The 24,545-nt window shown below is 38.2% G+C and overlaps 2 protein-coding genes across 3 annotated transcripts in view; one reads left to right on the top strand and one right to left on the bottom strand.

Moving 5' to 3' along the window:
- The first annotated feature begins 2,380 nt into the window (after positions 1-2,380).
- The window catches only part of LOC139962467 (uncharacterized), a 41,074-nt gene continuing 18,909 nt past the window's right edge, over positions 2,381-24,545 (top strand). Inside the window, exons 1-3 of one of the 2 annotated variants that reach the window (XM_071962455.1) lie at positions 2,381-2,583; positions 17,975-18,069; positions 18,665-19,075. In XM_071962455.1, coding sequence (XP_071818556.1) covers positions 18,761-19,075 — 315 coding nt within the window. In that variant the 5' untranslated portion in view covers positions 2,381-2,583; positions 17,975-18,069; positions 18,665-18,760. Of the gene's footprint in view, positions 2,584-17,535; positions 18,070-18,664; positions 19,076-24,545 lie in introns of those variants that run through there. The other variant, XM_071962456.1, reaches the window with a different exon arrangement.
- Positions 3,744-13,501, bottom strand: LOC139962471 (transmembrane protein 50A-like). The gene is made up of 7 exons (XM_071962460.1): positions 13,342-13,501; positions 12,052-12,173; positions 11,261-11,379; positions 10,169-10,236; positions 9,575-9,667; positions 8,670-8,739; positions 3,744-8,019 (listed from the first exon to the last, which is right to left on the bottom strand). The coding sequence occupies exons 2-7, from the start codon at positions 12,151-12,153 to the stop codon at positions 7,974-7,976; spliced, it is 498 nt and encodes a 165-aa protein (XP_071818561.1). The 5' UTR covers positions 12,154-12,173; positions 13,342-13,501; the 3' UTR covers positions 3,744-7,973.

Below are 24,545 nucleotides of genomic sequence, written 5' to 3'. Positions count from 1 at the left end.
TAGCTTATGTATTTATTTCTAGTTAAGCACTTTTAAGGTAGTCAGTATAGGCCCCACTATAGCACGCTATAATTGCTAGAAGTTTTCAAATTGTATTTTCCTGAAGGTCTTTCTCTCCAAATTCTTCCCAGACATTTTTAAGTAACACACAACATGACTGAATGTCTAAGTGAGGACAATTTCCTCGAAGATTGTATTTAAACCAGTACAAGAATTTTGACCAAAGGTGACCATATTTGAATATCTAGCATATTTTGGGCCAATACTGCACTCATTTATTCATTTATTCTCTTTCCCGCTAATTAAGAGGGACAGGAAAATCCTCTGGGAACTAGCTTTGATTTTTTTTTCAATTTCTAAGCAATTTTTATGACCTTTATAAAGTATGATCTAAACGGTCAATAGCACTTAGACCCCAAGAACGTATCTCATTGCAATGCCAGTAATTTCGGTCATCGCGTAACTAGGGAGTTGTTATGGACAACTCCCTTGCGTAGCTACATTGGTTCCTCTCTCTCTCTCATGTGTAGATGCATATGATGAAATCGTACATAAGATAGTGCAGTTATTACTGTCGGACTTCGAAATTTCGTAAAATATGTGCAATTCAATTCATATTTACTATCTAGCTTTAACATTGGTCTTGTGTACCTTATTCTTTCAAAGTTTTTTTTGCAATAGAAAATAAAGCGAAAAATTAAAAAAAACTGTTTTATGAATTTTGTTATCTCATGCTTTCCATATTACAACTTTTACAATTACCGTATTTACACAGGCCGAGACAAGAGCTGATTGTATGTGTGTGTGGGTGGGGTGGGGGGGGGGGGTGGTGGTGTACGTATGGTTCGCTCCGATTTCAGTCTATTGTTTCAATTTCATTGGGAGTTAGTCAAGTTTTTTGGTTTTCGTGGCCAGGCACATGATCTTGACTGACTTTTGTGTTTTACCAAGTATCTTGTTTTTGTAATTTTACCTGTTGAACTTCCTCTCCCGTTCGTAATGACAGCTTGAACCTTGGCTAAGCTATGATTGTTTACAACAAAAGGCTACTACAAACGTATAACTCCATTCTTGGCTCACATATATAAAAGTCAATTTAGATCATCATCCCGAAGGAGCCGTGCTTCCCCACGTCTCGATCAGGCATGTCCCCCCTCCTCCTCCCCCACCGTCCTGACACACATAATAATTTCATATAGCATGTTTATTCACATGAATCATTATGTAGACTAAGGCCTAGTGGAGAACAGTAAGGCTTCTTGGCAGTGGCGGAGCTAGGGGTATTGGTCAGGGGGGTTGAGAATGGTCTGTAGGGGCGCTTTCTACAATATCTAAGCGGAGCGCCACCACAGGTTGGCGCGGAGCGTAATAGAAATTTTTTGAGTAAAGATACTCCCTAGATCGCCTGAAATGACCCTTTCCGGGCCTTGCTAATTTGCAGATAAACGAAGAATAAATAGGTGTCATCGCCAACAAAATGTGACAAATGTCAATAAGTAGATGAGAGCGAATAGAAAAGTCAATAAACGCGGATAAATAAAAAGTGGTAAAAAGCTGAAAAGGGCGCCAGCAGTCCATTTGAGTCCGTCAGGAGGGAATCCGCCCCCCCCCCCCCTGACTGTATGGACGCTCCGCCACTGCTTCTTGGTAAAGTGTTCTAACCGACATCATTTGACAGCATAGGACTATCAAATCACCGAGAGATCTTCAAAATGCCTTGCTATAAACTCACATGAGAGGATGAGGGGTAGGTGGAGGGGGGGCGGGGGTGGGAGCGTGGGATTCCATACCAATATCATGTCCCCAGATTTCCTGGACATAATATGGTCACCTTACTATAGGATTGTATAAATCTTGTTTGAGCCAAGTAGTAGTAGCCCTATATGGTCTATGTTCAAATTAGTTTTGGCCTCTTGTTTTCGAACTGAAGTTGTTCGTTGTCTTGACGTTTGGGCTTCGATTCACTTTGGTTTTTGAGACATTAATAATTAATGGAAAGTTGCACTGTGAGCCTATATATATATTTTTACAACTGTTCTCCCATCTTATCTAAAGCCCCCCCCCCCCCCTCTCCCCAATAATCATTGTGATGTTTAAAAATAAATGTATAGGGTTATTTTCACTAGTCGAAGCATGGTAATCGAATAACGACTAATTAGCATAATATGCAAGGTGTTTTGAGCGCATCCAATAGTAACTGCCAATTCGTTTTGTTACGGAGCGAGGCGCGCTAAAAAAACAATAGGTCTATTATAAAGTATGAATGATTGAAACACATGCCCCTAATTGCAAGCATTGCTTCCAGGTGGAATGGGCAAATGGAATGGGCCACTAGGTTTTGGAACTTCACTTCACTCTGAGCATCATGGCAGAGTAGGCGGCGGTGTTTAGGCGTAAGCAAATGGGGCGTCAACCACATTATATATGTCTTGTAGACAAGCCTATGGTCTATAGTTACCGGGAGAGGCTACATTGTTTGGGGAGACAGTATAATTGTTTGGTATCCGATTGAGAGTTCCTTACACCGACCGAATGGAGGCACCTGCCCATGCCGTGACTCAGAGGTTGTCTAGACCTTTTCACGTAAGTGGAAATTTGTTTTAATTGATTTACTAAGGAAAATATATAAATATATTTACATATATTGTTGGCTATATTTTTTGGCTATATGATATTAATGTTAGTTTTAGGGATAGTCCACTTTTAGTGATACTGTAAAACGAAAAGGGGTTATGTTATTATCAGGTGATAATGTGATCTTAATTAGAGCAGAGGGATTGAGTACATGATGTAAACATTTCATTTTTTCTGATAAGGGAATACAACGTTGTATCAATTTTATTACAGTATACCATTTCCTGGGGGACGAAAATCTGATCCGTTTTGTAATAAAATACTGGGGAACGCTAATCCATGGTCTGTTTAGGTTAGAGGGGAGCAACGAGACGGAAGATCCGTGCTTAGCGGCCAACGTTGAGGCCCTCCCTCCCTCCGTTTGCAGTTTGTATTGGACCATAGCGTTATTTATGGTTGTACACCAATAAAACTGTATTTAAAAGAAATATTTAATATTGACAGATTAGTTAGAAAGAGAAATATACTGGAGGAATAAACAGATTTCGTTAAAGGAAGGGCGCCAAGAACGTTAAGTAATTAGATTACGTAAAAGAAATTTAATGTAGCAAAGCAGCTTATATGTTAATTGTATCGTACAATAATACATTTTCGTTATTATAAGCATACTGTTACATTTCATTTTACATAAGTGTTAAAAGAACCCGAGTGGAAATATATTATCTGAATTTCTCACGTAACAATCACCACTGCTACTAGTGGCCCACCCTCCTTGACAATGTGTAATGCACTGGAACGGATCCAACATAACCTCTTTTATTGAGAATTTTGACAAATAATAATAATCAACAGTTATTTTTACGACGCTTAAGCGACCACAAATGTGGGAGAAACCCCCAAGGGCTTATAAATTACAACGTACACGTCGGGTGGCTTCCAATTCAACATTTTAACTCAAATTTGGAATCTTTTCAATTTAGAAAGTCATTTCAGATGGGAAAACCGTAGATTGCTCTTGGATGAAAAACCCACCTTACTATGACCCGGCTGGGAATCGAACCCCGAACCTCCCGATTGCTAAGCCTCATTGCTTCAAATACCACCGCCTTTCTCCACTCGGCCACAGCACCGGTTAAAGAGAAAACAAAATAAAGACAAAACAGCAGCAGTAACATGTGTACCATTTGCTTTAATTAACAATTGTTTCACTATAACACCTTTACAAGTCAATTACACCATACAATTACACCATACACCGGAAGGCACCGGCAATTACACCATACACATCTCGATAGAGACTCATTTTTAAGTATCATATTTCCCTCCAAAGGTTACATCTCATGCATGGAAAGTCACAACACTAAATATTGCACTATACACATATTTATCATGTCAAACTATCCTCAGAGAATTACTGAAAACCTCACTTTTAACTGTTTTTATGTGGATCACAGTCATCATTTGATTTAATAACTGCGATGACTGTTGTTATGTGGATCACAGTATCATTTGATTTAATAGTCTGCGATGACTTATATATATTCGTAGAGAGGTAGAGCACCAGGCTTCATCTGAGGAGGGGTAGGGGGAAAGAGAGAAGGGGAGGGGAGGATTTCTTTATTCAAGAGGAGAGAGGTGATACCACCTTATGAAAACTAGCCATTGAAATAGATGGTTATACAAATCCCCAGTATTTGTTGCTTCCATTAGACATGGGACAATACGGGTGAGGTAAAGTGGTGGGGTGGGGGGGGGGGCGGGGTAATGGAGGGATACAGAGTAAAATGGAATATTATAGTCAGCATTCAAGCTACTAGGGTAAGCCCTTCCGTGGCACCCTGTTGGGACAGATTTCTTCTATACTGTACATCCATGTCCTGCTTCATAGCACTCCCACTGACAGTATGAATATCCTGATTCTATCAGGTTAAAGGTAGGGAACTGTTCATACTGTCAGTATGAGTGGTTTGAAGCATGATATCGGAAGACAGTATAGCGTGGGTGCAAGCATTCGGAATTTGTCCCAACTGGCTGTCCATAGGTGCTTGTTTTTAAGAATATCCTCATATGATGCTCAATGTTCCCACAATCAAATGCAAACTGTATATTAAAGATTGTCATGCATGGTAAATTATGTGAATCATTTAGAGGAATGTCTTTGACATGTAGTCACCACCCCCCCCCCAACCACCACCCTCGACCCCCATCCTCCAGTCTCTCACATTACCTGCATTTAGCCCTCACAGCTTTCACACATCACATCATAACATAAGCAACGGTAACATTGTGGTGGATGACAACTATCACGTAACATTGACCTCCATCTCACAGATCTTTGTCTAATTGCGTCTCAGAGTGTGATAGAAAGCTACTAATCTGAGATTCAAATACATACAAGATATTTTATATCATTAATAAATAATAAAAAATTAATAAATGAAACAAGTAACAGTTGTCTGTTAGTTTACTTCAGGGAACATTATCCATGAGAAACAGAAAATAGAATCCAATTATTTTAATTTGTTGTTCTGCCTCCTTCTCTCCAACCCACCCCCCCCCCCTAAAAAAAGGATAGTGACAAACAGCAATGTCTCATGTAAACTTTCTTCGACTTTTTTGAAAATACAAAAGTATCTTCCTGTTTGTGACGGTCGTCATTATTAAATATGTTTGATGATGAACTCGTTTATTCAACAGATTTATACAATTAACAAATAGAGGGCAGTATGTCAGAATAGTCATTAAATACAAGTATTCTGAATACATGACAGTCATTGCTGTGTTTCTCTGCTTTATTCTCGAATGAGTCAAACTCTGCTCTAATACTAAAGGAAAATGTTAAACAAGAAAGAGAGTGAAAAAAATTCCTTTTCATATTATCAGGGTCTTCATGTTCTACGTTCAAGAATAAGTGATATTTTCCATTTTTTTTTATGTCTCCGATTTAATCAAATGTCACTCACACCAGTACAAACTTATAAGGATATTAAGTTCGAATAAAAGTTGATTTCTTCACGATGAAAGAGGAACACTTTCTAAGCATCCTGGAGGTGAAATTTGCATCCAATTTCAAAAAGGTATTCTTGAAATATTGATAATTCCAAATTGTCGAGCAAACAGATCTGTGATGCTATACAGCCAACAAAATGTTTTGTTTTTTTTAACTTTTATTGATTTGACATTGGATAACAATTTGCAATGACAGTATTGTATTAATAATGATATGCATCCCAAAGTTTGATGCAAAAAATTGTAATTGCAAGAATTCCAAAAAATAACATCAAAAATAAATCGAGAGTGTACTTCAATGACATCACACCTGTTTGCTTCAAGTTCACTTCTTCTGCTGCGAAACTTGTCCACTTCAAAATTTTGTTATCTCAGAAGTTTACGTAGGAAATGAATGCAAATCTTCACCGGGATGCTTATAATATGTTTCTGTTTTCATCTCTTGAAATGTAGTTTCCTTTCGATCGATCAATCGATCAACCAGAAAAAAATTATATAGTGCCTAATATCCAAAACTCAAGCAATCACTGTTAACACTATCCTCTCAGAGCAGACAACTTCCAAGACTATGTACATTCACACAACTTTACAATATACGAAGAGAACAATATAAACATACCACACCATTGCAGAATACCCTTTTATTTACCGGATTATATCAAAACGTAGTGACTTTCGAAAGCTGGTCGTTATCTTGTATTTGTCCCCAATGTTTGTTGGATGCTGAGATTAACAAAGAGTGCCACAATTTAACCTCCCAGCAAGGGTAGGCTTAGAATGCCAATTTCGTTTGGAGTGTGGAAAAGAACATTTTGTATCGAAATCTTTCATTTTATGATCATTCTTCTACAAATCCAATTCTTGAATGCCAGGGGAATTCTCCCAACCCCCTCTCTTTCCCTTACCCTATCCCTTGACACCTGCAAGTTTGACAATGAGGTGACCACTTTTGAAATTTCTAGCATATTACAAATTTACATTGTAACACCGATACCCTTTGGTAACCTTCAAATGTTTCTGGAATAAATACAAATATATTTGTAGGCTTCGGATAAAAATGAAGACATTTTTTGATAGAAAATAATGGCAAAATATGGATTAAAATATTATTTCTAAACAATTTAAAGTGTACAATGAGTTCGCCAACGCACTGTTCTTTTGCAAAAACCTACGTGCTCTGAGTAATGTATTGGTGCTACACATAACCCAATCTCCAGCCCCCTCCCCACCCAAAGTTATAAAGTACATCAAAACAGATAAAACTTAATGAATACATTCGTAGATGAAATGTCACACAAAATGCAGTGCTTGTCGAGACTTCTCAGTTTATGTTGCTTTCAATGCATTTATCACAGTGGAAAATAAAGTCAAAAACAAATTATACATTTGCAAAAAAATTAAAAAGAAAAAAGAATTGTGAAAGAAATTTCTTAAAAGAATCATTCATTGCAGTGAAATGATAAAAACATGTTACATAATGACTGACGATTGTTTTCAACAAAATCTTTCGTTCCAAATTGATTTCTTTCTCCAAACCCAAACTAAATTTTATGAAAGATAAAAAACTATGCAAATAATGGTGGTTACTAATTACTATTTTACTATCATTAGGAAGCCTTCCATTTTGATTTGGAAAGTCCGAAAGTAACGTTCAACACCACGATTCTTACACGTCCAACCTACTTCCCCCAAATCGCTATGCACCCCCCTTCACCCCCTCCCCGCCATCTACATCTTACTATGAACGTAACACTTTAAGAACTGCAAGAATAATTTCCCTGAAATAGTGAAAACCTGACTAACTCCCTTTTGAAGACCCAGCTGATTCCAAGAACAAGGTGAAGAGATACATCCTGTAACAACCCCCTACCCCCAACCCCTCAAACCGCTTTAACCTCACCTAGTTTATCCAAATTTTATACAAGTTTCCAAGTAACATAACCCGACAGAAATGTGGGGCAGGTAGGTACTGATCCAAAAATATTTTACATTAACACTATTCGGTTTTATAACCTTTAGAGAGTGAACTCAACTTTGAACAAATAGATAGACATATCCAAATTTCAACCACTCATCAATTCCCGGTGACCAGCCTACTAACCTTATGCCAACACACATACGCAGGCTTTCACCAACACATAAATGGCTTTTCAGTTTTTTCTTATATGATTTTGTAATTTGTTTGCATATATATTTGGCAAAAAAAGAAAAGAAAAAAAAGAAACATATACTTAGATAAAGACCACTCCCGATATTCTAAGGACTGGTTGTTATTAACTATATATTCAGTATCTCACACTACCCCGTTTCTACCCCGTTTCTCACACTACCCCGTCATACATTATACCTATTTCTCCTTCAGCTTCTGCGACACGTTTCTGGCAAAGGTTTCACTCCCATTGGTCTTCGGACCTGCCAAATTTAAATATGATGCTCCTGTTTGATAGGGGGAGAAAACAAAAGAAAGGAATCTTTGTGAAAAATGGAGACATAAAATACATGATTTCTGAGAACAGAGTCGAAACGTGTCAATTTTGGACTAGCGCCATCATCTATTTTTCTTGAATCTGTTAAATTAAAACCCTCTGCACCATAGGCTACTGTAGATGTTCTATTCAGATTATTCATTTAGGAAACGACTCATAATGATTTATGACTGAACCATTGCAGGAAAGATAGGGTTTTACGAGAACATCATTTGTAATTCTAGTCACATATATTTACTTCCAAAAGCTTCGCACGTTTTTCGAACTGGGTACAATGTCAGATTTATGGGTACTCATTTAGTATGTGTTCTAGAACATGACGAGAATTGGCCAGTTAGGGCCACCGACTAAGGGCTGGAGGGCTCAGTTGGTAGCGCATGGGGCTTGTTAAATCGATAGGCAGTGGGTTCCAATCCCTTTTCTAGCTGCACTGTATATCTTTGATCGTTTTAGATTGTTGATTTTTTCCCAGTCAGTTGATTGACCTATAGAAACAACACTGGTGGAACGATGCACACGATACAACATTAAAATGCAACGCTAAAACGTGATATGAACGTGATATGACTCATGGAAAGTATAAATCTGTCTTCAACTTACGCCACGAATATGAAGAGATTTTGTAAAAACACGGCTACACCTGGCCAGACACGGTCTTTCATATCAGCTTCTGAAAAAAGGAATTGTACAAACATGAACAGATGAACCCGCCTGATTTTGCATTCAGCGCCCTCTCCTATGACTATCGACTTCTACGGCAAACAGCCGTCAAAATAGTTGCGACCAGAAGACAGAAACGTTTAGTGGTTCCGATGCCTAAACATATTTATAGTGTGGTAAGCCATACATGTTAATATTCTTGAACTTGTGCACACTAAAATGAGGCGGAGGGTTATGTATTGACTAATGCGGCAACATATAAAGGAAGGTACCAGGAATGGATTATGATGTTGACAAAGTCTATTTAGTGACATAGTGTAAAAGTTCTCGCAATTTGATGAATATTAATGACCTAAAGAAGATGATTTTTTTTTTTTTTTTGCACATTTTATTTTGTACCAACATCAACACACCAGCATGTACCAAAGTTTACATTAAGTCCTGCTCATTCATTAATAACTCATGGCATGTGAACCAAAAAGCCAATCTACTCATCACAGGGCATCTACCTACTAAGTATGACATTGATTCAACTCGTGCTTGTTGAGATATCATGTTTACAAGCTGTTTATTGAGGGATTTTCCAATCAAGCCCCATCCATCATGAATATTAATGAGGTAAAAAGCATATAGTTGTTGCAAAGAGCATGTATATGTTGTGACATCACCGTATCAAGTATAAACAAAAACGGACATACAGTCGCAGAGTTAGTGATATCTGACTCTCTGACTATCAGCTACAAGTCTTTGCCCCAACTCCCCGCCCCCACTCCCCGCCCCCACTCCCGGACCCTCACAAAGGAAAAGTGTGGTCAGGTCAGTAAGCAGTAGTACTCATTACTTACTATCAATGACATAGATCTGGAACAAAATCCACATGGAGGCTATGAGGCCAGCGAATGAAAGAAGGAAACCGATGAACAGCCAGATACGAGCCCCTGGGAAAAAACGAAGAGGTTTTGATCAACATGTTGTCGACGTGAGAGTGTGGTGGTCGCTTGGTCAAGGGGCAAATGGACCTGCTATGCAAGGATTGCAGGTTCGAATTCTGGTCAGATCGATATGTTGCGTCCTTGGGCAAATGATGCACTTAAGTCACTCCATTGCCTCAATATCGTTGTTGTTTTGAACCTGCATCAAATAAAGCCATTTTTTGGGGGGGGGGGAGGTCCATTCTGCCAAAAGAATGTCCACTTTTACACTCTCACTGTTCCGATTCAGTCGACTGAAACGCCAAAGGGTAGCTACGAACGCATCAGTGCCGTACACCGCTCACACATTTTCCAGTAATCACAATCGTAACTTGAATTAAGCCCGGGGTGTAGCTAGACGTTTTGTTTATTGGAAGATGCAAATAAAATTGTTATGTTTTTTGCTGCCCCAGAGTTCCACTTTTACGTCTGTGATACCTTACAAAGAAAGAAAAAGGATTTTTATACCTGTTTGTCCCAGGCATCCACCACTGTAGGAGTCTCCCCGAATCTGACCGTTTGAAACCGCATTAACGCTGGAAGAGTAAACACAAGAAGAGAATCATCTTATTGTTGCAATGTTGCAATGTCCACTACTGCTGATAGTGATATATGGTGCTTATTGTTGCAATGTCACAACCACTGCAATGTTGCAATGTCCAGTACCGTTTATAGATAAAGTGCTTATTATTACACAATCACTTTGTTAACACAAGATGTGTTTTTTTTTTTTTTTTTTTTTTGTAATGGAGATGGATGTTGCAAATAGGTGGATCTAAAATACTGAAGCTCTTAACATGACCTGCTTATGATGACATTGGTTTCAGATCGACAAGATAACAGCTCCCAGACACGACTTCTACGTTTCAATCCCAAATCTTCACAAAGACAAAGATTTCTCTTGATTTAGAGGAGGGGGGAGGGAGGGAGGCTATAATGAAAACAAAGGCTAACAGTACCATGTTTTTGAGTTTGCTTTGTTGATTGTTTTCTTGCTCCCATACTTGCTTGTCTGAGAGCTGACAGCAACTTTGTTGCTAGGTCTCTACCATACTTGGACAATGGATACTTGGTCAGCGTGAATTCAAACTAGTAGTACCAGCAGTTTCTCTCGGTATCAGTATAGGAGTACTAGAACAAGGCTCAAAGCATGCACACAAGTACATAATCTTACACTACTGTGTACAAGTCTGTACTAGTGTGTACTATTGTGTACAAGTGTGTAATACTGTGTGCAAGTGTGTACCATTGTATACAAGTCTGCACTAGTTTGTACAAGTCTGTACTACAGTAGTGTGTACTATTGTGTACAAGTCTGTACTAGTGTGTACAAGTTTGTAATACTGTGTACAAATGTGTACTATTGTGTACAAGTCTGCACTACTGTGTACAAGTCTGTACTACAGTAGTGTGTACTACTGTGTACAAGTCTGTACTAGTGTGTACTTAACTACAAATTTATGAGAGTGAGTATGAGTACAGGTAACTAGTACTGTCATGGTAGAATACTGACATGGTAGAATACAAGTCTTAAAGAACAATGCCCTACAATATACTCACAAGAAGAATGCAATAGTTGATACCACTCCAATAGTTATTAACCACAATTCAAGGTCCTTGGGTGGCATGGAAGCGTCATAAACCGCTGCATCGATGAAAATCCACCATCCTACAAAGAACTGTTGAACAGTAAATTGAGATAAATGATCAGAAACGATGAAGGCAAGAGTACTTAGCAAAACTGCCATTTGTGTTACAAACATTAATCCAGACAACCCTATCCCTATCCCCCCCCCCCACTCCACAGATCCACTCGCATTTCGCGTAACTGACTTTCTGTAACACTAATAAAGACAAGTTGCATTGGATGTTTCCAAACAGTGATAGGGAGGGGGCAAAGAGCCAGTGAGGATTTGAGCTCTCCCTAAGAAGAATCTGAGTATATTAAGTGGCCGGGAAGCTATTTATTCTGGTGCAATTTGCAAATTCTACGGTCTGTGAAGGTTTCTGAATACGTCTATTCCATGGGTCATATGAAATGTGTATGCTTTCTGTATATGCAGGTCATATTCCATGATACTTTGAAGGTTATAATGGGGTATTTATGAAACTACTCCTCCTTGCCTGACACTCTCTCTGCCCTCCTACCTCTTAACCCAGCTGACTCCTAGCTTGTCAATCAGCAGTTGTGTTGCATACCTGTAATTGAAACATGTAATGCTACATGCACACACACACACACAGAAACAAAAGATAGGATATCCAGCCAGACAGAAATTTCAGGACTGAACAGATGGACATGTATGCCTCATTTGGACAACGTTTAACTAATTGACATATAGGAAACTTACAAATACTCCTGACACAATGGATGCAATCGTGTTTCTCCTTTCTGCCACAGATTCGCAGCACTCCGGCATGCGGCAGTCCATGTTATCTAAACAGCCCGACATTTTGGTACCAGTTGAAATCTCTACAAAATGAGTACAAGGAGATTTTATAGTAACAACGTCATCAACGTTTCAATACATCTTACAGTTTGTGAATACATCCTACGAGTTTGGTAGCTACAAACCATTTTGGTTGTACATGAGCACGTAATAATTCATAGCAACACTGCTGCGACTACATATGGACAAGAGTATTCAGTCTTAAGGAAGGTTTTTAAACAATATTTACAGGCTGTAAAAGTGGTTAAATGTTGAACAAACACCCAAATCAGTGGTGCTTAGTAATAATAATGTTTGCCATTGACACCTGCAAATGTTTCCTCTCTATTTAGTCTTTAATTTCAGCAAAATAGAAAATTCAACGAGAAACTCATGATATATATTTCATTTTTGGCCCATTACATTAATAATTCATGTTGGTAAATTTAGTGTTCCGACAATTTTTGGTGGATAGGGATGCTTATTTTGCTTCACTCATTTTATCATTCTGCTATCAATGATCTATACCAAGTTAAGTACCATTGTTACGGTTATGCCTAACATTACTATTGGCCTAGGCTACTAGGCCTTCTTAGCTCTGGCAATAGACTGTTAGGCCTTGGTAGGTTATATTTTAGGGGCTAATTTACAGGCAAATAACATAATAATCAAAATTTGTCTAGCCTAAGTGCTTCTTTCCTATGGAGTCGTGGAGTGATTTCAATACGTAATGCATTTAAAAACTAATTTCATCTCTCACTCCATTCCAGATGTTATGCAACTGTACGTTACAATCAGCGTAGCATTCTTTTTCTTTCTTTCTTTTCAATCCCAATATGCCTACACGACAGTAAAACACTATTATTGCAAACAGTTCTTGCTTCATATAGGCCATGGCTAGGTCTAACTCTAACATACACATGACATACATTACTACTACTAGGCTTAGGCGTGCGCTATGGAATGTTTAGCTAGGGAGGGTATAACATATAGTTAACGTTAAGCGTACACCAGCAGCTATTTACAAATGAATAGTTGAAAGAGGCCTAATTTAAGGTAGGTTAGGCTAATTAACTTTTTCCTTGTTAGTGTTAGTGTGCTTGTTAGGTCTAACGTTAGGGAAGAGAGATAACGTAACTCGTAAGGACAGGGAATGTATTTGCATGTTTGTTGTGCGCTGTCTATGGCATGGGAAATATTGAAACGCTTTACCTTTCTCTCAGAAACTTCACATCAACAAAAGTATCACCAATAGACACTGTGTTTGGTTAAGTAATTAGTAAATTGCTGCTACTGACGGAAATGAATGTAAACATTTAACAGTTACGATAAAGTGGTATGCCAACAGTCATACAGTGCTATCAAAGTCATAATACATACTGTAATGATGGTAAATATAACTTATTATGTAGGTTAAGAAGTAGAACGATCTCCAGCCGTTTTATTTGTTGAAATTGAAAGTGAACCTGAACAAGTTTTGTAAATCCTTATATACCGAGTATAGCTACATAGGTATGGTAACTATTTTCCTCGAGGATTTATTTATTCCAAAATGTGGAGGATCCTAACTTAATTTGACGAATGTTTTGACTGCAAATACTTGTGGATCTTTTAGCCTATTAGACAAAACAAACGACCTCAATAGCCTTACATTTAGTCTGCATGATGATCATATGATCGTAGAGATTTCGATTCGAATGACTTTCGACCATCGATGTTATACAGACGTTTCTGCGTTTTACTCGGCAAGTTTCGTATGTTTATCTTATAAATTCGACATTTGGTCTCGATGGTAATAATGCAGATTCTTTACTAAAGTATGTATATAAGAGAGTAACACTATACATGACTTGATTGTCTATTATGTTCTTAATGCGTTGTCAGCATATAATGCTTGGCCTGTATATAGTATTTAGTTAGGCCTGGGAAATACGAGAATTCTTGTCAGGACAAATTTTCTTCCGGCAAAATTAGTGCCAACACCCTCCAGTCGTGGAACCTTATATAGTGACGCCCGAAATAACCAGTTAATCGACGGTTAATTCATCCATGAATAGTCATGCGTAGTAGTAATAATTAGACAAACGTCACATATCTCCCTCCCTGCATGAGGGGTGTTACTAAAACGAATGACAATTGCGTTACACATAACGAATGACAATATGTTGTACACACTAAAAAAGTGCGTTGACTAAAACGAATGACAGTAATGACAGCACAGACATTTGCTTCAATCGGATACCACAGTTCAGACTTCGTGGGTATCTAGATCTAGTAAAGTAGCCTATACGGACAAGATAAAAACGCACCTTATAGTAAGCGAAATTGTAAGTCTGATTTTAAAAAGTAAATTTAACGTCATTTTGTCCGATATTAATTGTTAGAAACTAACAATACTATAATCTTGAAACGGCTTCAGTTATCTTTCTATATAAATCTACAGAGGTAAAAAGCCCAGCTCTCAAGCGCATTCTCAAACAAAAACTTCCCCTGTGGTCATAGGCGTACGGGACCATTTCAGTTTGGGGGGCAGAACTTTTTGTGCCCGAAAGTTCCCGTGACACTATCTAAGCGGAGCGCCACCATCGGTTGGCGCGTAGCGTACAAGAAAATTTTTGGCACACAATGCCTCTCAGATTGCCGGAAACGGCACTTCTGAGGCCTTGCAAGTTGCATCTAAACATTCTTTATTTTATAATCTCACGTTTTAGAAATTTACACTTCCCCAAAAATTTGAAAAAAAAGAAGAAAAAATGGTAAAATCACTTTGAAGGGGAAAAATGGGACAGTATATTTTTGAAGCTCCTATTTAGTTACCTTATTTATTATTTTAACACAGTACTCAGCTACCTCCAGAAAAAAAAAAAAAAAAAAACATACATTGTTCAACGACACGTAGGCGGGATAATGTCGCTGTGTCGGGTGAGACTGCAATTTGTCTCACAAAAAAGTATAAAATATAACAAAGAATACGATAAACGTGTACTTCTAGGCTTGTAGGCACCCCCCCCCCCCACCATCCATGGAAAAGAAAATGTTTCTTATATACACTCATGTTGGGGATGTCCAGGTCAAGGGCGGAAGCACCGACATCAAAGGGCACTTTGCAGAAATTCGATTGGACTGATGCAGCCTTATATTTAGTACCCTTTATAACTCTTATTGTATTATCTTATTTGTGCATATACATCACTCCATCAACGCCCCCCCCCCCCCCCCAAAGGAAAATATGCATACTAGCACTGCAATATCAAATGCGCAAATTGGGAAACAAGGAACAAGTTTTCTTTTGAGACAAAATGTGGTGAAATCATGCTAGTTGCTAATGTAGGAATCTTCCGAATTAGAGTTTTTTTCTTGTTAATATCTTAACAATTTTTTCCATTCGAAATAGCTTTGAGTTTGACCCACAGAAATTCATTAAAAGTCACGGGCTAAGCCAGGATTTGCAAAGTTGTATGCACGACTATCTGAGCGGAGCGCCACCATCGGTTGGCGCGGAGCGTACTAGAAAATTTTTGGTTTTACAAACCCCTCAGATGGCCGGAAACGGCCCTTCCCGAGTGTTCATTCTGGTTTCCTGGCCTCTTGCTAACTTGAGGCACCTCAATTTTTATGTAGAAAAAAGGCACAGTTTTAACCTGCCCCCTGTGCCCCACCCCCCGGTTCCGCCGCCCTTGGTCCAGGTATACCATTGACTAGTTAGAAAAAAAATTGATCGTGCAAAAAGCGTGGTAGTCCAGATGAACTGCGCTTACGGTGGTGTTACACGGAGATATTCGGGCATCATGATGCTAAATAAAGAATATCATGGAATTGTCGGGCAAAAATTTGAAAACGATTCGGGCAAGCTACTGCATATATATATATATATATATATATATATATATATATATATATATATATTTCCAGAGGACAAGAAATTCGGGCAAAAGTCCTGAAAAATTCGGGCAGCCTAAGAGGAGAAAAGAAAAGAAAAGAAAAGAAAAGAAAAAAAAATATATATATATATTTTTTTTCTCCTCTTAGGCTGCCCGAATTTTTCAAGCCTTTTGCCCGAATTTCTTGTCCTCTGGAAATTTGGGGGGGCAGTCTGCCCCCCTGCCCCCCGCCTCGTACGCCTATGCCTGTGGTTTCAATCCGTAAATTACACCAAAACCCTGCAACCACGTTATATGCGATTTTCCTCAAATCATTTTTGCGCGGAAAACCAATAACCGCATTTACTCCACTCCTCTCTTCTATATCCACTTCTATCTCTTCTCAATACTGTCCTTCGTTGTCATTCGTTGTCATTCGCCTTCATTCGCTGTCATTCGCAAATGATAATTAACCCTGTACAAAGTCAATTGTCATTCGGTCATTCGCTGTCATTCGTTTTAGTTTGTCCCTGCATGGAGGGCCTTCTCTCTCCCCTGTATTCATATAACCAAAGGGTTAGAATTATATATGAGACGATATGCCCGATATGCCGAGATACTATCAATGAAACAGGTCTTCCATAATTATTGATCAGGCTAACGAAAACAAGAATAACCAGATCCCAATTCCACCGTTGACCCCAAAACTCTCGTACGGTTATCTTGACATTTGTGAAGTTTCCTGTACACAATTGCATGTCACCTTTCGTTCGGTGATTGGTGGAAAGCCCCGGCCCATACAATTTAATGAACAAGATATAATCTTAAAGCATGCAAATGGAGCTCCCGTAAAACGCATTGGCGATGCAATTGAGGCACGGTTATTGTCAATGAAACATGAGGAACATTAATTTAGTCAACCGTGGAAATAATTTTTCGGGGTACTCCGTCCAGGGAAATTCCCTTGAAGATTTAGAATAGTACTACTGCGTTTTGTTTTTACTAGAAATGTGACTCTATGCGTAAATATTTACAGCCCCTATAGCTACGAGTACTAACTTTTTTGTAAATTTTGATGACGCTATTCGTTAACCAGCGATTGAACAAGTTTTTGCTGTTGGTAAATTTGTTGCGATATATCTCTGTGTTGGATATGAGGATCAGGACCAAAGCAAATTCGACGGCCGTCCCTTAAAAAAAAGTGCAAGTGTACCCCGGGCTCCTACGTCATTGTTTAGAGTTTGGATCGCACGTGAGCGTCCCACTCATTCTATAGGATTGCCCACAAATCAGTTCACTATTGATTAAAATCTCCGATCAAGAAAAGCGGATCTTAAATATTCTTTGTAAAGCTTTATTGAAGGACGCCGACCTATATCGTTTAGCGGAACATTGGTGGAGTTTTATAGCTTGTGAGTTGTGCTATGAGGTTACACACAAAGAATTCGTAATCTGCTGATCGATAATAAGTCTCCCTATTAGAATGGTATTTCCCATGATGCAATATACCATTCAACGTAAAATGTACGCGGATCCTCGTAAAGCTGTATATACTTCCAACATAATGCTCAGAATGTACACACACACTACTGTTACGAACTACGACTACGAGGCCTGCGTACTGATTTGACACAAGCAATACATTTTGAACGTGTTACACGCACGGTAGTAATGTCTGCTAGTATTTCAACAGTTAGGTCCGCTTGTTACATGAGAATACTGAATTGTGGCAAGTTTGTCAACCTCACACCTTTCTGGGATTATATACAGGATTAAACATATTTCAACGGTGGAATACGATATTTATATTAGTTGGATGTTAATTTCAAGTCTGAGTGGACCATTCATTTCATGGCATGGATGTTAGCTAATTCATCTGGTTTCGTGGCCGGTGAATGGCTTCCGGAAAGAAGACTAAGGAATGTGTACAAATAAACGGAATTCCTTGTTGTAATTTTGTGTTCTCGTCCACTTTTGATCATCAGGTGTTACGGAATTGGATAGTTTTGATGTTTGGCAGATGATACGTTTCTAGTTAAAAGCTGAAAGGTTCATTCCAACGACTATCTGTCAATTGAAGGTATGGAATTAAAAGTTATACCCGTGCTTAAGTTCTCGGTGTAAACGCGATCTGACAAGTGTTTATTGACTCGTGTTTATACAGGACTGTGTAGGCTACACTGTGTGTATTGCTATAACTGCACGTAAGTGTCGGCTACCTTGTCCTACATATTTCTGACATGTCATGTAATTGCAAGTAGCTCTAGCTTAACGCAAGTATAATTCTAAGTTTACAGAAAATAAATGGCGTTTTATGAACAGTGGTTAGGTGGTCACCCTTGCACTGTCACTTGGACTACAGATCAGAGTTAGATTTTAGGACTATGCCTAGCCTAGTCGAGTAACAATTGGTTGTCCTACGACTAGTACGAGTACAAGGCTGGTCCTAGACTCATAGAGGCTTTGATAATCAAGTGTACAGTATCCTAGAAAGACTGCTATTTAAAGGTATTAGCATGCCTAGCCTAGGTTGTTACCTTAATGCCACAATTAACACATTTGTATGTGTTTCAAGATTTTCTTAAAATTACTCGATTTAAAGCGAAGTTAATTATGTAACTCCCAGGTGCAATACATATGTTGTAATAAATTTTCAATTTTTTTTATTTTTATAGGTCTTCAGTCAACCACTCAGTGAGTATGCATAGAAAGGTTGAAGCTGTAACTAACTCAAGAAACATTGGGGGAGCTTTTTGTTGTACAATCCAGAGATGCCGAGGCCTAATCCGGCTCCAATCGGCCTCCCAAACAGCAGCAATGGCAGTAACAAAGAGATGTTAGAGAAGATCAAAGAGAGCTTGGAACATTTACACGTACATCCAAATAGAGACTTTAGCCATCAGAACAATAGACTACCTACGTCCGGAGGAGGTGGCACACTTGTGTACTCCTCTGCTGCGACTTCGACAGAGTTGCACCACAGCGATTTGACATCCAAACAACATGTCAAGAGGCGTAATATAGCTCTGGAAACGATCAAGCAGAATTTGATCGAAACCAAAAATCAGGAGTCTTATCAGGTACAGGTAAAGTTTTTTCATGATTCGCCTGTTGACTAATTACTTTAGGTGTTCATTTATAAGTTACAATGTGCTCACACTCCTTTTTAGTTTTGACATATATTTTGGTATAATCTTAATTCTGTGTCACATACTTTACTGTTCCCAAAGCGGAAGTTAAGTGGCATATACACATATATATATATATATCAACACTTTCTCCTTAGATACAACCTCAGAAACATCTATGAACAAATTCCTGATATCACAAATTATGATATGTGCCCAAAATATCCTATCAACACAACTATCAGCAATTGCTTGTAAACAAACTTTTTGAACATTGTCCAGTAAATTTTTGAGTAATGTACAGTGCTTACCGTAAACGATAGGCTAAGCACCAGAAAACTTGTGTGATGTTGCTAAGTAATATAACCCCCTAAACTTAACTTCAGACAAATGGTTGTTAACCACATATAATGTGTACAACCGACCACCCCTTCCACACACTGATCGACTGCTCAGCACGCACAAACGACTGCTTTTACATATATAGAGTTGGTTTAGGTCACATGTAAAGATTACATTCCTGCATTGATGACTTTTCTTTAGAACCAGGCAGTTTTTATTTTCTGAAACACACTGCCAAAGTTCTGTCTTTCAAAGAAAACGCATGTTCAGTTTTCTCTTGACTGAAGCCAACGCGATTTAAAGCTGGCAAAATGTGGAAGATCAGTCTAAGTCTTAAACACATACTCACTGCTTGATTTTATCCATGATTTTTCCATGTAACGACGGTCGAGTTGAGCCACGTCGTGATCAATCTGGCATTGTGTGACAGTAACGTGACATCGTTGGCGTGGTCAGATTTGAATGTTTACATGGCAGTTTTATTTCTTCTCTCTGTCGGAGAAATCGCTAGAAGCCAACGCCATTTAAAGCTGGCAAAACGCGGATCAGCCGCAGTCTTAAACACATGCACACTCACTGCTTGATTTTGTCCAAGATTTTTCCATGTAAGGACGGTCGAGTTGAGTCGCCTTGTGATCAGTTTTTCTAACGTGTGACAGTAACGTGACACATAACATGGTCAGATTTGAATGTTTACAAAAGATACCACAGAAACCAAAAATGCATGTAACCATCTACCTTTGTTAATGACTACTGTGTATGGTACAAAATAATAGGAAGAATACAATAATAGTAATAGGTAGACTACATATCTAGTATGCAGTACTCAGAACTTCAAAGTTCGGAGGTACTGAAACTGCCATGTTTGCAGGAATAATGTTTTATTTTATATTTTATTTAAATTGCTATTCAACTGCACATATTCATGCAAGTCACAAACTTTGTTACAAACAGGAACCTGTAGTATTTTATATGAGACAAACTTCAGAGCCTTGAGAAATGAGAAGTGCAAAATTTGAACACTTAAATGTATTCCCTGGCAGTATGTGGAAAAGTGAATAGGTCAGAGTAGCGGGTACTAGTGCTGATAGTCGAATCTTTCTTTTGTAGTCGATTAATCATTAATCGCATGGCTCTTCTCGCGATTACTCGGTTACAGTTATTGCATCACCACTGTCATTTTTCAATTGCAGTAAGAGTTAAAAAAAATAAACATTGCTAGGACTGAATGTTGCATTAAAGAACAACCGTTTTACTGAAAAGCAAACGCATGAATCTAACCGTAGCAGGTGCTTTCTGATTTTCAAAACAGCACAGTGTTAGTGTAGCACTGTGAAAACCTGTATACTTTTGCGATATGTGCTGACAAACTGCTTTAGTGTTGTTTTTGAAAGATTAAGCTATTTTTCAATTTAAGCAAATTATGTGTAGTGCTAGATTGTAGTCGAGTAATCTCAACTTAGGATGTGAGCTGGATTAATCAAACTTCCAAAGTGTAATCGCAACTACTGGTGATTAATCGATTACGACTATCAGCACTAGTGGGTACATCAAAACCATTTGCAGATTCCTCAAAAATATGTACAGTTTGTGTAAAACAAAACCCCAAATTATGTGTTCTTGGTTTGGATAGCAAATAAACTCTGTTTTGTGTTGGTCTCTCCGGCAGAAAAACTTGTATATACAGTTCCCGAGGGTACAATTTTATGATGTACCCAAATCAGTTCGAGGGGGACCAGGTGGGTGAAGCAGGCTTGTATACCACTACTGTGTGCAGTTGTACTACCATATACTTAAAAAGACTGCATTAACAGGGCTCATAAGTGTTTGTTTTGTTTAATGCAGCACATAACAAATATGTAATTATGTACATATTAATAGTTTACATGTACATATATACTGTACATATTCTCTAGAGACTAAATCACATGAGACAAAGTGCAGCCCTGGTGGCCTCATGCAAATATTTTGCTTCCTGAAAGGTTTATTTTGAAAACCCAACATAAAATGCAGCTACAGAAGCTCAAATGTTGCAAGGGAAAACATAAAACAAAAAATGTCCCCTTTAGAAAGTTTGTATTTACAGTACTAGAGGTCTATAGGGGGGGGGGGGGGGACTATACCTTATGGGATAATGTTGCAACATAATTGATGGATAATGGACTGTATGTATTTTGCACTATATAATCTATTTTATTCGACCATTTCACATAATACTGTATATTATTGTACAGTAGACCTACAGTAGATGTTTTTAGGTATGTTGTTGCTCACATGTTTATACAAAGTTTCACTGTGGACAGCAATGTACCATACCTTTGCCCAGTGCTGCTCCACCTCTGCGCTAAATTAATTGAATCGTCACTGTGTAAAGTTGTGAAAGAACCACCGTTATTAGAAAAATAAGGGTGCGCAAAAATTCTTGGGGAATGGTAGGAGTGGTGTGGTAATATATACAGAACATATGATAATGGATAGTGGTTCCAGGTCAGAAATAGGACAGCTGTTGAACCTACCGAACAGGTTACAGACCACTATGTTTAATATTCTGTTATAGTTTTGATTTGGACCAGTCCATCAATAACTTGCCGACAAGGCAAGTTCTGGAACCAAGCACCTGGGCGGTAGGTCTCTCTTGATCTGTAATAATACTGTAGGTGAGAATTAAATACCTACAAACTTCTCACAGGTAGGAAAATTTTTCACGTGTTAGTCGTAATTCTCTGATATTACATCAGAGAGTTTGTCAACCTTTTGGAAAAAATGTTCGGTAGATGTTAGCGGTTAAAATGTTAGTGACCAGTGTAAATTTGTTCAAATTGTGAGAAATATGAAGGAAATTTGCTCATTTTTAAGAATTAAATTATGCAGAATTGTTGGGTTGTAATTGGACTACACTATCTCCCTTAATCCCTGCATCCATTCTGATAACTTTTAGTCTTGGTGCAATCTGTAAATTTTGTATTAAAGTTACCAACCGACAGGAATGTGAAATTTTGTATGCAATATGATGACCAAATCAATGCCTAAAATCCAAAATGTGAAGCGCCCAGAAATGTTGGGCTGGTAAATTTCATATATATACGTAACAAACTCAGTAATATTAAATGTGTGCACAGTACATACATTCAAGAGTATAGACCTGTATATACATTACATTTGTGCAAAATATTTTAAAAGGAAATTGAATAGATAGCTCAACTTTGTTACACATGTACATACAAAATTATATATCGTACAACCAAAGGAGATGATTGTTAGTATTTTAATGTTTTTATCAAAATAACAACCATACTGTAGGGTTGATTTCCAAGGGTCGTGTACTGGTGTAAGTCTACAAAGTTCTATACTTTTCACATAATTTTTGTTACTGTCTTCATTTTTGTCGCAAAAAGAACAGTAAAACCCTGCTGATACCATTTTACATTACATTATAGAAGTGTTACATGGACAGTACAACTGACATAAAAGCATCACTGAGCTGTCCAGACATTCGTTGAACTGAAGGAAGTCTTCAATACCTGTAGGTTGTCTGAAAAACATGATTCCCAATCAGCTTACTTCCTTTCAGAATCACAAAAGATTGAACATAATGTAACTTATCCAAATGTTAGTAAAATTCTTTACACGGGGGGTGGGGGGGGGGGTGAGGGGAGGGAGAGAAGGCTTTCATGCTAATTTGGAATTCAATGTTTAGGGTACAGTGTTTTCTGTTGAGATGTTCAGTACAGTAGTATATACTGTGTATTTACCGGTGGGGGGAGGGGGGTGGAGGAGCTGAGGGGGGAAGGGAAGGGTCTTCAGTTTATTTTAATTTTTCAGTTTTGTTTCATAAGTACAACTTCATTTTTACGGTCTCGACAAATTCAGTATGAATGCCAATCAAAAGTGCAATATATGAAAGTTACATCCATAAAAAAAACATGTCCCAGAAGAATGCACAGAGTCTGTTTGCTGATATGACCCACTCTAGCCCTACTTCTAACTACTGAAGGTCTTTCAACATTTTTGAACCTTTTGGCCATTTTAATATCCCTCATGGCTTCGCTCCAGTCAGTCACTCAATTTATTCCAACCTGCAACTGAATCCTGTTTGGCGATACAGCATTCAGATCTGCTTCTTCCAGACTTTGAAACTCTCTCCCACTGGACACACGGACCTTTCCATCTATGGACTCTTTTAAGCGGAAACTAAAATCTAATCTTTTTCCATTCAGTCAGTACTTCGTTTGTGAAGCGCATTGAACATTATCGTTTCTGGATATTTTCGCTCTACAAATTTGATTTTCATTATAATTATTATCTAGTGCAGCGCCAGGATTCTCTATCTGTAGAAAAACACAAATTACTACGAAAAGGTTCATGTCCAAAATTTATGTGTCTACTTGAAAGCTAGGGCTACTGTAAGCACATCCTACAAGAATCATTTTCCAATTCCACACAACTTGCGCTTAGCAGTGAGCCACATGTATTCTATTGGAAGCCATTCCTAAAAAAAAAAAACACGGGAAAAACAGAACGAAAGCAAAGCAAGAAATAAGAAAAAAGAAGGAATTTTGTTCTGTTGGTATCTGTCATGTGTAACAAAGGTACCGTTGTTGTCTAGCAGGTTTCATACTAGATGCATCTATGTCATACAACATGTACTACTAATACAGCTCTACTGAAGTAAACGGTTTTAGCTGCTAAGATCCGACAGTGACAAAGCATTTAAGACCTCTCTATGCCATTGTAGAGAAGCTTTTGAGGTCAGACAATTGGCTGATATTCATCCCATAGGCATGTAAACTATTCAGGCAAGGCAGTCAGTGGTATTGCCCTAAGTTGTGTGTCATTGCAATTCCTATTCTATTAGTGGTACGGAGCACACATACATGTTAACTGTCGATGTGACATTAGGGAGTCGTTTTATGTTTTACCAAAATTTTGTCCCCCACAAAAATGAAAGAAAAGTTTTTCATCATGAAGTAAATATTAAATTTGATTTATGTATATACGTACTGTATAATGTATATATGTTTTGGGTAATAGGTTGTATGTGTATACATGTACAAATTGGCCATTTCACATAGCTATTTTGCTAGAT

This window comes from Apostichopus japonicus, chromosome 21 (genome assembly GCF_037975245.1).
Source record: "Apostichopus japonicus isolate 1M-3 chromosome 21, ASM3797524v1, whole genome shotgun sequence".
Classification (NCBI taxonomy): domain Eukaryota; kingdom Metazoa; phylum Echinodermata; class Holothuroidea; order Aspidochirotida; family Stichopodidae; genus Apostichopus; species Apostichopus japonicus.
Note: the sequence above shows the minus strand (reverse complement) of the source record. Positions and strands in the feature narration are given on the sequence as shown.